This window comes from Meles meles, chromosome 15 (assembly GCF_922984935.1).
Source record: "Meles meles chromosome 15, mMelMel3.1 paternal haplotype, whole genome shotgun sequence".
Lineage (NCBI taxonomy): Eukaryota > Metazoa > Chordata > Mammalia > Carnivora > Mustelidae > Meles > Meles meles.
Genome location: NC_060080.1, coordinates 39818167 through 39834793, shown reverse-complemented (window position 1 = coordinate 39834793; position 16627 = coordinate 39818167). Strand labels below are relative to the sequence as shown.

The window sequence follows — 16627 nt, the reverse complement described above, 5'->3', positions numbered from 1 at the left end:
AGTGGATTAAGCCGCTGCCTTCGGCTCAGGTCATGATCTCAGGGTCCTGGGATCGAGCCCCACATCGGGCTCTCTGCTCCGCAGGGAGCCTGCTTCCTCCTCTCTCTCTGCCTGCCTCTCTGCCTACTTGTGATCTCTGCCTGTCAAATAAATAAATAAAATCTTTAAAAAAAAAAAATAAAAAATAAATAAAATCAATTAATATGATAGGCAGAATAATTATTCCCAAACATACACACATATTCCTCATCCCTGGAACCTGTGAATGTTACCTTACATGACAAAGGAACTTCACAGATGTGATTAAATTAAGACTCTCGAGATGGGGAGATTATCCTGGATTATCTGCATAGGCCCAATGTCATGACAAGCGTCCTTATGAGTAAAAGGTGAGGATGGGAGGGTCACAGTCAGAAAAGGATATGTGACAATGGAAGCAGAAGTAAGAGGGATGTGACTACTGGCTTTTAAGATGGGTGGAGGCACAAGCCAAGGAACGCCTGCAGCCTCTAGAAGCTAGAAAGGGCAAGGAACCAGATTCTCGCCTAGAGCCTCCAGAAGGCACCCTGGATATTTTGAAGATTTTATTTATTTATTTGACAGACAGAGATCACAAGTAGGCAGAGAGGCAGGCAGAGAGGGAAGCAGGCTCCCTGCTGAGCAGAGAGCCCTATATCTCAGGACCCCGGGATCATGACCTAAGCTGAAGGCAGAGGCTTTAACCCACTGAGCCACCCAGGCACCCCAACCCTGGATATTTTGATTTTAGTCTTGTGAAACCCATTTTAGACTTAAGACCTACAGAACTGTAAGGTAATTTGTGATGTGTTAAGCCACTATGTTTGGGGCAATTTATTACAGCAGCAGTTGGAAATATAAGGACACTTTGGAGTCCTCAGTTTTTAAGTACCTAAAGAGGTTCTAAGACCAAAAAAAGTTTGAGAAGCATTCCCATAAATAAATCCTGTATCTTTCTGACTTGGCTCCCTCTCTTTTCATCTTAGCTCTTCATGTTCTTACTGCCAAGAATGACCTTGGCCTTGTTAAAACCCTCCCTGTTCTTTAAGATTCATATTATATTCTACCACCTCCTACCTGATCATCTCAGTCAGAAAGCCTTTTCTCCTTAACTTTGAACTACTCCTGTGGAGTGTTTATCTGCCTTGTGTTTATGTTCTATGCTTGTTTCCTTATTAAATGTGAACTCCTGGAGACCAGTCTTGATCCTTAACCATTTCAACTAGTATATGGTGTCATTTAATATATATGCATGGAATAGCTTAGCCAACAAGCATGAGTGAGAGATTTGTTGTTTTCTGTTTGAACATTAGAAAAAGTATATGATCACTAATTATCAAGAATAAAATAAGGAACATAGAATTATTTAGGAAGGATTGAGATGCTATTCTACCAAATGACAATCAGTGTTAGTGATTAGAAAAAATGTTTGTGATAGCCTTAGGATATTACATCATTTAATTATGGTTGTCATTCAATTTATAAAAAATTTTTAATAACATTGATATATCCCACTCACTTAGCCTATCTGCTACCAGCTTTGGAAGGAAAGTAAGTTGTTTTCTCAAATTTAATAAAATGAGCGAAAAGAAATTGTGTTTCAAATTGTGTACTTTAAATAGATCTGTCAATCAAATGCTCATTAAAAATTCAAGAGCCCACTAATATGCCAGACGCTCTTCATAGGCACTTGTTTTGGAGTGCTGAAGAACAGCCTGACATAGAGAAGAGAAGACATTCAATAAAGGTTGCCTTGACCGTTCCTTTATTCGTTTTGGGGGTTTTTTTCCTCCTTCTTCGACTCCACCCAAATTTCTTTTTCTTAATTCCCCTTTGCCTGGAACTTTTAGAACCAATCCGGCTGCCGTAGGGCGGGGCCACAAGATGGCGGTCCCCGTTTTTGCTCGTGCAGTGAGAGCGGCGTCAGGTCAGTGGAAAATGCGGTGTTCGATTTATCTCCTTACGGGAGGTGGGACTGGTGCAGGATGGAATAGGCGTTTAAGCGTAGAGGTTAACAGGGGGAAAAAAAAAGGCCAAAGGATTGTTCCGAATTATCTCTGGGACTGCCTGTGTTCGGCCGGTCGCATCGGAGGTTCCGGACACTCTTGGACCCTGGCGGACCTGGGTGTCCTCGGGTTTCTGCTTCCTAACCGGTTCCTGACCGTTCCGCCTTACCTAGAAAACAGACCAAAAGGACTGGGGCAGAGGAGGTGTGCGGAAGGAGACAGAAAAGTCCCTGCTAACCTCATTTAGAGGCTAGAACTCGTCATTCATGACATTTGGCCTTGAAAAAGTAATTTCTCTGAACCTCAGATTCTACAGCTCTAAAATGAGGTTGACACTGGCTGCCTGAGGACTAAATGAGCTCATGCATGTAAAGTGCCCTGCATAGTGTCTGGCACACAGCAAGCTTGTATGTATGAGGTTCACGCAATGTGCAGGAAATGTGGCGGGTTTTTTGCTCACTTAGTCCCCCGCACGGAGGCAGTCATAAGGATTTCTCAACCGAGAGAGATGACAGGAGTGAAGGCAATTAAATTGTTGACTTCGCTCTAAGGACTTCTGCAAAAATATATTTAAATATGATAAGATTATCGGTAAATTACATATACACAAATTAGGATAAAACTCTGTCTAAGAATAGAAATAAAGAAAAAAGCTACAGTGTAAAATTTCCAACTGTTATGGAGGAAACATGTTTATGGAGGTATTTTTTAATTGTGAAAATAACATATAAAGAAAAATGTATGTAACATACATGAATGGTTTAACTCTAAAGAAAACACCTGTGTAACACCGAAGGCAGGACAGAGAACACTACCGGGAACCTCTTCCCTATCTCTCTGTGCTTCTAATCCAAATTCTCTCTTTCTGGGACTCCTGGGTGGCTCAGTTGGTTAAGCGGCTCCTCTTGGCTCAGATCATGATCCCAGCGTTCTGGAATCGAGTCCAGTCTCAGGCTCCTTTTAAGCCTTCGTCTCCCTCTGCCTGCTACTCTCCCTGCCTGTGCTCTCACTCTCTTTCTGACAAATAAATACAATAAAAATCTTTTTTAAAAATCCCTCTTTCTGCTAAATATAGACAGCAGCTTCATTTCATTCTTGTCTTTTTTTCTGTAACAGTTTTAACATCTATATAGGCATCTCTAAATAATAGGTTGTTTAGTTTTGCCTGTTTTTGTACTTTACATGAATGGAATCACACAGTATGTACTCTTGTGTCTTTTACTTTGTGAAATTAGTTCATTTTGGGTGTAGCTGTAGTGCTTTCTTGTTCCTATATAATGGTCTCTTATTCGATCACCCCACAGTTCTCCGTTGGGGATTGCTGGGCATTGGAGTGTTTTCAGTTTGGGGCAGTTAGGTCCAAAGCTGATACTCCTTGTGTCCTGGCACATGAGTGCAAGAGTTTCTCTACAGTGTGCTAGTGTATATACTTATAAAACTGGCTGTGGAATTGCTGAATTAGAATATGTATATATATTCAGGATTGCCTGATACTGTGAAAGTGATGTGCTTCTTTAAAGTCACCTCAGGGGCACCTGGATGGCTCAGTCAGTCAAACATCAGACTCGATTTCAGCCCAGGACATGATCTCAGGGTCATGGGATTGAGCCCAGAGTGGGGCTCCACACTCAGTGGGGAGTCTGCTTGAGATTTTCTCCCTCTCCCTCTCTAAGATAAATAAATGTTTAAAAAAAAATAGGGATGCCTGGGTGGTTCAGTCAGTTAAGCATCTGATTCTTGATTAGTTCAAGTCATGATCTCAGGGTTGTGGTATTGAGCCCTATAATTTTTCAGAATGCTTTTAGAGGGTAAGGGATCAAAACAGCTTGAAGACCACTACTTTAGACAGCCATGCTCACTTCCTTCCCTAATCCCTATTGTTTTGATTCCTGCCACACAGAGCTGTTTGTAATTCCCCAAACATACTATCCCATTTTTTTGACTCTTTACTATACACTCCTTGTTGCCTCTTCCTCCTCTTATTCCTTCAAAACTCTGGTTTTGTTGTCACTCTCTTTGTTACAATATCTGTGTTCTCTATATAAGAATGTGTTTAGAGAAAGCCAGTGTGTATTAAAATGCCCGAACAGAGCAGAAGACTGAAGGAACAGTTCATTACTGCCCTTGATTTGTATGCTACCCTTTTGTCAATACATTCTGAGTTAGGCTGTGTTAAGTTTTTACAAGCTAAGTGTTTACACCCCACATAGGGCTGGTCCACCTGAGGGTATGGTGGATAAGGCCCTCAAGTTATTTTCTCAGAAACTGCTATCAAGCAAGATTCATCTTTCCTTCATTTTTTTCTAACCTCAGTGTATTTATCCTGGACTTTGTCTTATTAATTTTGATCTGTTTTACCAAGATCACTTCAAGTCCAGATAGTCTTTGGATTTTGCTTTTATGCAGATTTGACAAATATGCTTTATGCAGCTTCAGGACCTTCATAAAAATTGAGGAAAATATAATCAGTTAAGGACCAGGAAGAGACTTTCATCAGAACAGCAATCAACTAACTGGGGGCTAGTTTCTAGTCAGCTTGGAATTTACCTAACTACTATTATCCTGCCCACATTTATTTCTTTAGAATATAAAGAAACCTTTCACATGCCTTCCTAAAATCAGGATACACTGAGTCTAGACATTCCCATGATTTCTCAGGCTAGTGACTACATCAAAAAATGAAATGAAGTTCTTTTTAAGGAACAATCACTCCCAGGTGACAATATAGATTTTTTTTTTGTAAGCACTTCCTGTTTATCCATTCTCTCTCTCTTTTTTTTTTTCTTCCTATAAATGAGCCTGTAATTTACCCATTTATATGTTCTAGACTCTTACCTGCTCATTTCCTTCAGGAGAGGTTTCTAAGAATTTCTGAGAGTTTTTTGTTTTGTTTTGTTTTAACCAAGAGACCAAATTCTGAGGACCTTGTGAAACTGATACATTTTCTTGTCTACTGTCCTCCTCTTCAGTTCACTTAATCTTTCAAAGATTATCTCTTAGTTTGTACTCATGTCTGCAAATATTTACAGTTCTTTGAAATACAAGTTATTTATATCTGGAGACTTGAATGACTGGTAGTAGAGAATTTCACTTCCAAGCTCCCAGAGGGGCTCTCTCAACAGTCTCCTGAATCTTGGATTTCAACTCACTCATTAATGTTTATATTACCCTTTCTAGTTTGAAAATTGTTACCTTTGACAGAGCACAAAAAAAAAAAAAAAAAAATGTGGGATACCTGGGTGGCTCAGTCAGCTGAGCAGCTGCCTTTGGCTTAGGTCATGATCCCAGAGTGGAGGCCCTGCTCAGTGGGGAGTCTTCTCCCTCTGACTTGCCCCCATCTTGTGCGCTCTCTCGCTCACTCTCTCAAATAAATAAAATCTTAAAAAAGAAAAAGCTGTGGGTGCCTCGGTGGCTCAGACGGTTAAGTGTCTGCCTTCGGCTCAGGTCATGATCCCAGGGTTCTGGGATTGAGTCCTGCATCAGACTCCCTGCTCGCTGGGGAGCCTGCTTTTCCCTCTCCCTTTACCGTTTCCCCTGCTTGTGCTCTTTACTCTCTCTCTCTCTCAAATAAATAAATAAAATTTTTAAAAGAGAGAGAGGGAGAGGGAGAGAGAGAGAGAAAGCTAAAATTTGAAGCTTCAGCTCCTAAAACAAAACAAAAACAAAATATGGGGGCACCTGGGTGGCTCAGTTGGTTAAGCAACTGCCTTCAGCTCGGGTCATGATCCTGGAGTTCCAGGATCAAGTCCCACATCGGGCTCCCTGCTCCGTGGGGAGTCTGCTTCTCCCTCTGACCTTCTCCCCTCTCATGCTCTCTCTCACACTCTCTCAAATAAACAAATAAAATTAAAAAAAAAAACAAAATATGTGTTTTAAGGATTCACGCTTTCTCCTGCCATCTGTTAATATGCCATTTTTGGTAAGCATTTCTCTGCTCTTTACTATCTGCTGTTAGCATTCATTAAATGATTTCTCTGTGCCAAGTGCTCTTCCTTGCGCTCTTCATGTTTTCTCTCATTTAATTCTTGTCACCTCCCCATGACTAACCCTACTTAAATATGGGGAAACTGGGGCATAGAAGGGCCAAATAACTTGCCCATGGTCACAGAGTTAGTGAGTAGACAGTCCGACTCAAACGCCAGCACTCCAGTCCCACACTACGCTGCCCCTTGTTTGTTACATGAAATCAGTGTAATGGACAATAAGGCAACAGTTCTAAGCCCTGGCTGAACTGCAGTCTCAGTGGTGGAACTTTTTTTTTTTGAAGCAACTATTGAGGTGTAACTTACATACCATAAAATTACCTGTTTTATGTGTACAGTTTGATGATTTTTAGTAAATCTAATGGGTCATGCACCCATTGCCACAGTCCACTTTGGGGGCATTTCCATCATCCTGTGGCACTTTTTCAGTGCACATTCTTGAGTTCCACTCAGAATCTGAGTCGAGGCAGTGCCCTGTGAGTGATTCTGCTTTGTAGCCCTGGACTCTTACTTTGGCACAAATGTGAAGAATCGGTAAGGAGGGATGCCTTCCGTCTACACACCTAGGCCCCCCCACCTCCCACCCCACGAGGTGCCTCTGAGCCGCACCCAGGCATTGCCATACTGTCAGGCAAGCAGTGCTCAGCCTCTGGCAGGTCCCGTTCTCGCTCCGGATGTGTATTTGTTTCAGCACCCCCTTGCTTTTGTGGGTATTGTTCATCCTACCTGGATTCTCAGTACCTTCTCCTCTCGTGGCCTGTTCATTTTCTAAGGAGAGCTCAAGGACCTCTTTTGTTTTCTTTATGACTCCTCTTGCCACCCCGTTGCCTCTGCAGGGAATGGCCCAGCTTTCTCGTCTCTGCCTTGCTGTTGCACTATGTGCTAGCGAGCCCTGGCTCATCAGAGGGTAAGATCTGGCAGATGGGAGTTACTGTTCCAACCGTTTTGGTCCCTACTGTTGAACACAGAGCTAGGATGCATCAGAGTGGATTGTGGTGATGGTCGCACAACTTTTTTTTTTAATTTTTTAAAAAAGATTTTATTTATTTGACAGACAGAGATCATAAGTAGGGAGACAGGCAGACAGAGAGAGGGAGGAAGGAAAGTAGGCTCCCTGCTGAGCAGAGAGCCCGATGTGGGACTCGATACCAAGACCCTGGGATCATGACCTGAGCTGAAGGCAGAGGCTTTAACCCACTGAGCCACCCAGGTGCACAACTTTCTAAATTTATTAAAAAGCACTGAATTACACAAATGGGTAATTTTGTGGTATGTAAGTTATAACTCAGTAAAGTTGGTAAAAAGCTCCACGAGGAGCCTGATACTCACCTTGTTTCGACACATTCGTTTTAAATATCTGGATGCGTATTTTGGAGTATTGTATTAAATAAGTATGCTTCTCTCTTTACAGGAGCCTTAAGGCCCCTGAACATTGTGGTGTCATCAGCCTATCAAAACTGTGTCAGGAATGCCTGTCTCGGTTCTGCACTGTCCGCCCAACATTTTCGTTCTCTTCCAATGCCAACTGTTTCCTCTACTCCCCGACTTAGTGCATGTGTCAGAAACCTGCCGTGTGGGCATACTACAGCAATCCTCAACAGGTAGGGTGTATTTCAGTAAATGGGATGCTTAGACACAAATTGTAAAACGTTCCTGCCTGCAAAGAAATCTTAGAAGCAGATGGTACTCTCGGCCTACCTGCAGTTTATTATGTAGACTTTGCCTGCTGGGGTGGGAGAATATGATTGATAGCCCCATATGCCTACGTGCCAGCAGCAGGGACTACGCTACAGAGCACACGTCCCATGTTCTAGATGTGGTTTCCTGGATGGAAACTCTCAGCCAAGGCAGAGAGTGAACGAGGTGCTCAGCATGCAAGGCTGGTATTCATTTAGTCAACAGATACTTAGTTAAGGACTCCTGGGTGCCCAGTTCTTGGCAGAAAGGATATAGAGATAAACTGAAGTCCTCAAAGGCTTGATAACCTAATGGGCAGATAAGAAATCAGGTGATTAAAATAGATAGGATAAATTCTCTCATAGGGAATTGAGGGGCTACTTGATGGAAGGTTTACAAGTTGGTGATTGTGGCTATTCTTACTTATGCTTAGTGTCATGGGTCATTCAAAGTAACAATGTGTATTAAAGTCGGCTTTGTTCCAGTGGAACTGCACTTATTTCAAAGTATGGAAATGGTTTTTATCCTCTAATGAGTCTTATCGCTGAGTTTACTTTTTTTTTTTTACTATATTTTAGAGTGGCTCCCTTGCTTCCAAATGTCCTGAAGCCACCAGTCAGAACTGTGACGTACTTCAGCTCCCGGAAGGGGAAAAGAAAGACTGTGAAAGCTGTCATCTATAGGTTTCTTCGACTTCATTCCGGCCTGTGGCTGAGGAGGAAGGTGAGTCTTCACACCGTTTATTTGATTGAAAAAGGAGTGGGAGCACCTATTCTTTGACGTCTCTTCCTCCCATTTACCAGTAGCTTTTACAGTGCTCTGCTTAAGTACCAGCTTGGCAGGCATCCCTTAATGTAAGTGAATTTGTAAAACACAGTGTCACTCACAGTGGTAAATCCCCTCACTGCAGGATGTCTTCATCTCAGGTCTTTTACATGCTGGCCTAGCTGACAGTCACCGGAAGCCACATGATAGCCCCCACCTGTGCCGGCCTGTGGGGAGGCCCTCTCCAAGCCTAGAGTGTTTCAGGGGCAGAGTCGCCTTCAGCAGGGACTTTGTGGTGTGGCTTAGATTGGGGGCTGATGGGCTCTTCTGCCTACTTTGGATTGGATTCTCTAGGTGGTTTAGTCTTTTTTTTAAAAAAGATTTTATTTATTTATTTGACAGAGAGAGAGAGAGATCACAAGTAGGCAAAGAGGCAGGCAGAGGGGCGGGAAGCAGGCTCCCCACTGAGCAGAGAGCCTGATGCAGGGCTCCATCCCAGGACCCTGAGATCATGAGCTGATCTGAAGGCAGAGGCTTAACACACTGAGCCACACAGGCGCCCCTAGGTTGTTTAGTCTTTATGACAGGGTATTAACCTCATACACATTTCTTTAACTTCATGATTTTCTCTCTCTCGGTGTGTGTGATTGGGGTCCATATCAGACAGAACCCAAACACTTACTCTGGCCTGGGATCACAGCCTCTAAGAGGCCCTCTGACAAACTATTACTGCTCTGTCCTCTCCCATAGTACGTTGTGAGCATGCATCTGGGCTTTTCCACTCCCGTCTTTTATTCTCGGAAACAGAGTATCTGATAATTAGAAAGCAGCTGAAGACTAGAGTTTTGTAAAACCACCTTTGAGATTTGATAACTATTTAATTTTGCTACTCGGAAGGAAGTTAAATGATTCTTTAAAGATGAAAATTAGTTTCCCCATAAAAATAAAACACTTAGTTGGTAGGACTTTCGCTAGTTGAAAGGCTAAAAGGATTATCTCCTATCTTATAAACAATCCTAAATTTAAGGTAAATATGTTGACTGGAACTCTTAGCTCATTCCTCCTTTGGAACAATACCGTGGTTGTTCATTTCCTACACTAATAAACAGAAGCTCATGTAATCCCTAAGTAGCTGAACTAAGTCATTCACTGAATAGTTCTGAATTTTGTGAATTTTGGACCATTGAAAAATTTCTTCCCACTTGTTATCATAATGATTATTTCCAGGTCTTCATCTGGCCTTAGATAAAGTAAGCTGGATGGGGTTTGTTTGTTTGTTTGTTTTGCCTTCCTCTCTCCATCCCTTATTGGGCCCTGAAACCCCCATGTTATTAAAAAGGACCTGATCAGATTCTCCAGTCATAACGCCTAGTCCCCACTCAAGACCCCAAAAGGTATTCTATATACAGAATGGCCTGCTTCATCAAAATTTAATATTAAGAGGAAAACAAAAAAGCTGGGTAGGTTAATTTATATTAATGTATAAAAACTGAAAATACTTCCTGCAGCACAGTTTTATTCCCTCCCATTTCTGAACCTAGAGAGTGTCTAAAAAGCTTCAAGCATTTTCACAGTGGTTGTATTCCACAGAGTAATGATCAGAGGTTACTAGTAGTAATAGGCAGGACAGCAACTAACCCTAACCCTAACCCTAACCTGTAAGTCAGAGATCCACAGGGACCCAGATTGGCTTGCAAGCTAGAAAATTATTACACAGATATGGAGATTTAGGTTTGAATCTTTCCATTTAAATTATGAGCAAGGAGTAGAAAAAATCTATTCCCTGGCATTTTAAAACCAGAACTCTTAAATAACATTTCCTTATTTCTGAGGATAACTGTACTGTAGAAGTTGCTGGTCAGAGTGATGACACCAAGACATGTCAGAAATAAGGTGCCTTCTCAGCCCAGGGCTGTGGTTTAGGGCTCTTAGCAATAGTTTGAGTTCTAGTCTCTCCTCCCCTATAACTTTCTGTGTGGGTTTTGCCACCTATTAATCTGGGTCGCACCTAAGGTCTCTTCTAGTCTAAATAGACTATGATTATAGATTTTATAGTCTATCTAATTTTTCTTCAGAAATTAATTTTTTTCTTCCTAATTTAAAAATTGATTCTTCAGGGCGCCTGGGTGGCTCAGTGGGTTAAGCCGCTGCCTTCGGCTCAGGTCATGATCTCAGGGTCCTGGGATCGAGTCCCACATCGGGCTCTCTGCTCGGCGGGGAGCCTGCTTCCCTCTCTCTCTCTCTGCCTGCCTCTCTGCCTACTTGTGATCTCCTGTCTCTCGCTGTCAAATAAATAAATAAGAATAAAAAAAAAAAATCTTAAAAAAAAAAAAATTGATTCTTCAAAATTAATAATGCGTGGTGGTGTATATGGCAGTTCTGGGTTAAACAGACGAGTTAACCATTCCTTCACCACTCCCTTGTATTCGTTATTCCTTAGAAAAGTACTTAGTACAGAAATTGGTCTTCAGTGTAAACAGAAGAAATGAAGCAATATACTTGAGAACTGGGTTTTGTCAGCCTTTGTAATACTTAGTCCCCTTAAATGAACATGAACATTATCAACTAGCCAGGAATGCCCTTCTTCATCCTCCATATTTGGAAAAATCAGTGGTTAAGAACTCTTACTAGTTCTGTGACCTTGGTCTGCTACCATTAACTTCTTTAATCAATGGTTGTTTCTCTTTAATCTGTAAAATGAGAATAATAGTGTATTATAAAGTTAGCGATTATAATTATTTATCATTGCTCTGTACTTCGCTCACCACAAAGAGTCATTTGGCTTTATTTTCTGTGGTTCTAATTGAAATAATCTTTTATCAGAGTATTAAATTATTAATATGTCCTTTTCAAACTGCATGTGCTTTCTGTATCTACCCCTCACTGAGAATCACATCTTTCTGAAAAACATACCAGCCCCAGTAAGTCTCATCTTTGTTCCCACTGGGCCTGTGAACCATGAATAGTGAAGATATCTGTTGTTTCCTATATAACATCATGTTTTGAATGTCTTTATAATATCATTTAACAGGCTGGTTATAAGAAAAAATTATGGAAAAAGACGGCTGCAAGAAAAAGGCGCTTGAGGGAATTTGTGTTCTGCAATAAAACCCAGAGTAAGCTTTTAGATAAAATGACAACGTCTTTCTGGAAGAGGCGAAACTGGTATGCTGACGATCCTTATCAGAAGTATCACGATCGGACAAACCTGAAGGTGTAGATCGGAAGTTTTATGACTGCCTACCTACTGAATAGGTATCTTCACATGTATGATGTCTTTGCAAAATGGAATAAGTTCAAAACTTGATGTAAATTGTGCCAATTGGTATGGAAATACACAGCTCCAACATTAAACTTATTAAAGTTTTAACACTTAATGATCAAACATTTTCAAATTTGTTCAAGGAAATAGTTTAAAATTGTTGATTATTTTTAACAAATGGTAATGGCTTAACTGGTTCCAATGAGGCTAGTTAGGGCAGGCATAAGAAGACCATAAAGCTAACATGTGAGCTCTAGCACTGTGACATCATTCTAAGTATATATGCCTGGGAACTCAGGAACCACCTCACCAACCCCACTCCACCCCCCAACCCACATCTAACCCCCAGGCCTTAGGAAGAACAGAAATTTTACAGTGTTCCAAAATCCAGTGCACCTCCAAGGGCCTCAGCAGCAGAAGATGCTAGATGTTTAGGCTTGGGTCTGCCATATATGCAGCTCAGTTTCTGCCCCAATAATAACTCTGGCTTACACCTCTCGGGTTGTTTTCTGCATCCTAACCGCCAACCCCAATCTCCAAGTTCTAAATGCCAAGAAACTAACTGGGCCAGCCTGTCTCTTTACTTAAGACCAGTCTCATCAGGAGTCACTGACCCATGTCAGGAGCCCACCCTGGCTCACTTGGTTGTGTTAGGCAGGTTCACATGGAGCAAAAAATAGTTAGGTGAGCAGTTTTGTTTAGAGGTGAGCGTGGGATGGCAACACACAGAACAGATCTAGTATTCTAGATTTAGTATGTTCATAACAATTCTCAGTTTATTGGAACTGGATTTTTATAGAGAGACGAGTAAATGACATAGCTTTTCAGTATGCCCATTCACGAAACAGAAGAGGCTTTAGAGGTGCAGACACTTTTTATCCAAATGTTGAAGGGCACTGTATTTTCCTTTTTTTTTTTTTTAAGATTTTATTTATTTATTTATTTATTTGAGAGATAGAGCATGCAAGCAAGGAGTAGAGGGAGAGGGACAAGCAGACTCCATGCTGAGCACAGGACCTGATGCCGGGCTCGGTCTTGACCCTGAGATCATAACCTTAGTCTAAATCAAGAGTAGGACACTTAACCTACTATACTACCCAGGCTCTCCCAAGGCACTGTATTTCCTAAAGCTAGTTTATCCCCCTGAGATTTCGTATTTTAACCATGAGGATAAACATTTTCCAAGGACACTTCGTAGAACTAAGGGAAAACAGTCATTTTGGAAATGATGCAAGAGCTAAGCATGGTTCATTTGAAGAGGGTTGGATGAGAGGCTTTGAGGGAAATTCTGCTCACCGTGTGGTTAAAGCCCAGGGCATTGGTCCTCAGCTATCCCATCAGAGTCATCTGGGAACCATTTCAAACAGCATATGAGCGCTTGGCCTGGTTGAAAAACCATTACAGATCTTAACCAATTTACAGTGGGGCTACATTCCAATAAATCTATTCTAAGATGAAAATACCATTAAGTTGAAAGTGCATTTAATACACTTAAACTACCAAACATCATGGCTTAGGCTAACTTACCTTAGATGTGCTCAGAACACTTAAGTTGGCCTACAGTTGGGCAAAATCACATAACACAAAACCTATCTTATTATTTTTTTTTAAAGATTTTATTTATTTGACAGACAGAGATCACAAGTAGGCAGAGAGGCAGGTAGGGAGAGAATGGGAAGCAGGCTCCCTGCTGAGCAGAGAGCACGAGATCATGACCTGAGCCAAAGGCAGAGGCAACCCACTGAGCTATCCAGACTTACAAGCCTATCTCGTAATAAAGTGTTGACTATTTCATGTTTATTGAGTACTGTACCGAAAGTGAAAAACAGGAAAAAGGTGTGTGTGCAGAATATTCGACTGTTAATCTGTCAGTTGTCTACCCTTGTGATTACATGGCTGACCAGGAGTCTCAGCTCATTGCCACCAACCAGCATCACAAGAGAGTGTCCTATTGCCTATTGCTAGCCCAGGAGAAGATCAAAATCTGAATTTAAAGTACGGTTTCTACCGAATGTGTCGCTTTCACACCATCGTAAAGTTGAAAAACCCAAGTCAAACCATCATAAGTCAGGTACTATCTGCATTAAGTAGAATTATGCCTCAATTACTACTTTAAATCCTTTAATATAGTAGTTGATTATGATAACATGAAGTTTCTCTATTGTTAATAGAACAAGGTTAAAGATAACCAAATTGAAATTCTATGGCAAGTCAGGCTAGGGTTATTAGAAGAATTTCTTGAAACCAGAGCATGTTCCTTAGAAGAAAAAGGGTGACAATAGAGGGTTCTAAAATTGAAGGCCGCCTATATGTCTGTTTATGTGACCATTTAATAAAGAACAGACTGGATTTGAGATGGGGTAGGACTCTGAAGCATGCAGTGGCATTCTGTCGATTGGTTTTCATTTCCTCATACCTTTTTTTTTTTAAGATTTATGTATTTATTTATTTGAGAGACAGAGATCACAAGTAGGCAGAGAGACAGACAGAGAGAGGGGGAAGCAGGCTCCCCACTGAGCAGAGAGCCCAATGCAGGGCTCAATCCCAGAACCCTGGGATCACGATCTAAGCCGAAGGCAGAGGTTTTAACCCACTGAGCCACCCACGCGCCCCAATTTCCTCATAATTTCCAAGGTGGCAGAAGCCAACCACTCAAAAGGTTTCCACATCTTTTTTTTCTTAAAGAATTTATTTATTTATCTGAGAGAGCTCACGTACAAGTGGGAGGGGCAGAGGGAGCGGGACAAGCAGATTCCGTGCTGAGTGCAGAGCCCGACGTGCGGCTCAATCTCAGAATCCTGACATCAGGACCTGACCTGAAATCAAGAGTCTGATGTTTAACTGACTGAGCCACCCAGGTGCCCCCACATCATCTCTTAGCCGCCTGGCCCCTGCCTCTCCCGCTCACCCCTGATAGCAGGATGGAACTGATACCTGAAGAGGTTGAGGAGGCCACTTTTCCACTACCTCCATGACTTCTCTAGTGCAGTCATGGACAACAAAGATCTTTGTTGTAGGGGCCTCAGAGCACCTTGATTTTTCCTGTAGACCTCTCCTGTAGGAGAGGTAGAGACAAGGACTGGCAACCAGGCCTTAGCATCCAGACACGGACTGAAGAGCAAGGGCTGATAGGCATATGATTTCGGAAAGAGAGGATTTTCATATATATAATTTTTGTTTTATGGATAGCAGGGCTCATCATCAACACTGATTTTTTAGTTTGACAGCCAAACATCTTTCATTAAATGACATTGAAATTTATGTAAAAATATAACTTATTAAAGACCAACTATGTCCCAGCATAGGGATGGGTATATATACCCACAAAATGGCTAATCCTCATACCAGCCTTATGGGGAAGATACTCTTTTTCCTTTGAGTTTATTATTATTATTATTATTTTTAGTAATCTCTACAACCAACATGCAGCTCAAACCCACGACTCCAAGATCAAGAGTCTCATACTCTGCCAACGGAGCCAGCCAGGCGCCCAGGAGAGATACTGTTTATCTGGGGTTTAGATTTGAGGAAACCGTAGCTTATACAAGGTTAAATAAATTACCCAAAATATAGCTAATAAGTCACAGAACCTAGGTCTAACATCTTGGGATCCTGAGCATTTCCTGGAGTCTTTCAACATGAAAATTCATATCTAAATCAACAAGTGACTATAATCTAGCATTATACATATGCAATACTTTTTCCTGACACCGTACCAAGTCAGTCTTTGAATCCTAACTTTGCTTTTCTGTTGTCAGCTCTTAATCCGGTTAATCTCAGTTCTGTTGCCATTGGACTTGGCTCAGTAAATGAATACATGAATGGGTTTTCAGCCTTTCCATCTCTTCATCTTCCTTTCAGCTTTCTGAACTTGCTTCTTTACCTGCTGCTGCTTTATTTTAGAAGACTATACAGGCAAAGAAAATGAGTGTTTCATTTTAAGTGTCCAAGTCTTCGTGAGCACCCAATGAAGCTTATGTGTACCTGTTCACATATGCATATTTTTAAGGAAATTCTGCACCCAGCCTGGGGTCAAACTCAGAACCCTGAGATCAGGAAGAGTTGCATGCTCTCCTGACAGAGCCAGCCAGGCCCTCAGCCCATTCATATTTTAAAGGCAAGGGCTGCAGTGGTCAAAGGGCATCCACACCACCCTCTTGACCTCACACATACTCCCTCACTTGCTGGTGAGGGAACGGGTACCAAGAAGGGAAATGACAGACCGGATTTTCTGTTTGCAGAATGAAAACTGCCTATCAGATGAACTGCTCTGTTTTTATAGCTACACAGTTTCCACTTGTGGCTTTTAAAACATAAAACATACTACCAGGTTTACATTTATGTGATCAACTGGTTTTCAAAACCGTTTGATTTTTCTTCCCCCGCAACAATTCAAGGCAATAGGCCTGGGGCAAAGGCACCAGGGCCGGTTAAGTGCCTGAGCACTCAGTTTCTCATCTTTGCTACCTTTCACATTTTTTTTTAAGTGTTTTCTCTTCCTCATAAGCTCAACATTACAAAGATGTTTTTTAAAAGAAAAATGTTAAGACTTTATTCAAGATATAGATCAGGCATTATAACAAAACAGCAGAACTTCAACCTTTGGAATACTGTAATTTTACACCCCTTTGATGCACAGTCCAGTATACTATTTTATTACAGATCATTCTACAGGGACTACAGGAGTAAACTAGGGAAAATGCACAGGGACCTTCCGGAAGATCAGCTCTCTGAGCGTGCGCCATTGGAGAATGAAGCACGTCCTTTGCAGGTCAAACACTGTGCAAGGAGAGGACTAGGGAGATACTCCGCTGTGATCATGGTGGACAAGCACTGTTACCACAAACGTACAGTTTACTGGAAAGAACATACACTTCAGAGGCCAGTGGAGTGAGCAAGCTAATCACACAAAGCCT

General features: G+C 41.6%; 1 protein-coding gene across 1 annotated transcript; it reads left to right on the top strand.

The window, feature by feature from the left end:
• The first annotated feature begins 1868 nt into the window (after positions 1-1868).
• MRPL35 (mitochondrial ribosomal protein L35) lies at positions 1869-11826 on the top strand. The gene is made up of 4 exons (XM_045979341.1): positions 1869-1945; positions 7419-7608; positions 8263-8407; positions 11481-11826. The coding sequence occupies exons 1-4, from the start codon at positions 1903-1905 to the stop codon at positions 11667-11669; spliced, it is 567 nt and encodes a 188-aa protein (XP_045835297.1). The 5' UTR covers positions 1869-1902; the 3' UTR covers positions 11670-11826.
• Positions 11827-16627: the final 4801 nt, after the last annotated feature.

Coding starts and splice junctions, on each gene's coding strand:
- MRPL35 (XM_045979341.1), top strand. CDS start 1,903: ATGGCGGTCCCCGTTTTTGCTCGTGCAGTGAGAGCGGCGTCAG. Junction 7,609..8,262: donor ACTACAGCAATCCTCAACAG/GTAGGGTGTATT, acceptor ACTATATTTTAG/AGTGGCTCCCTTGCTTCCAA. Junction 8,408..11,480: donor GCCTGTGGCTGAGGAGGAAG/GTGAGTCTTCAC, acceptor ATCATTTAACAG/GCTGGTTATAAGAAAAAATT.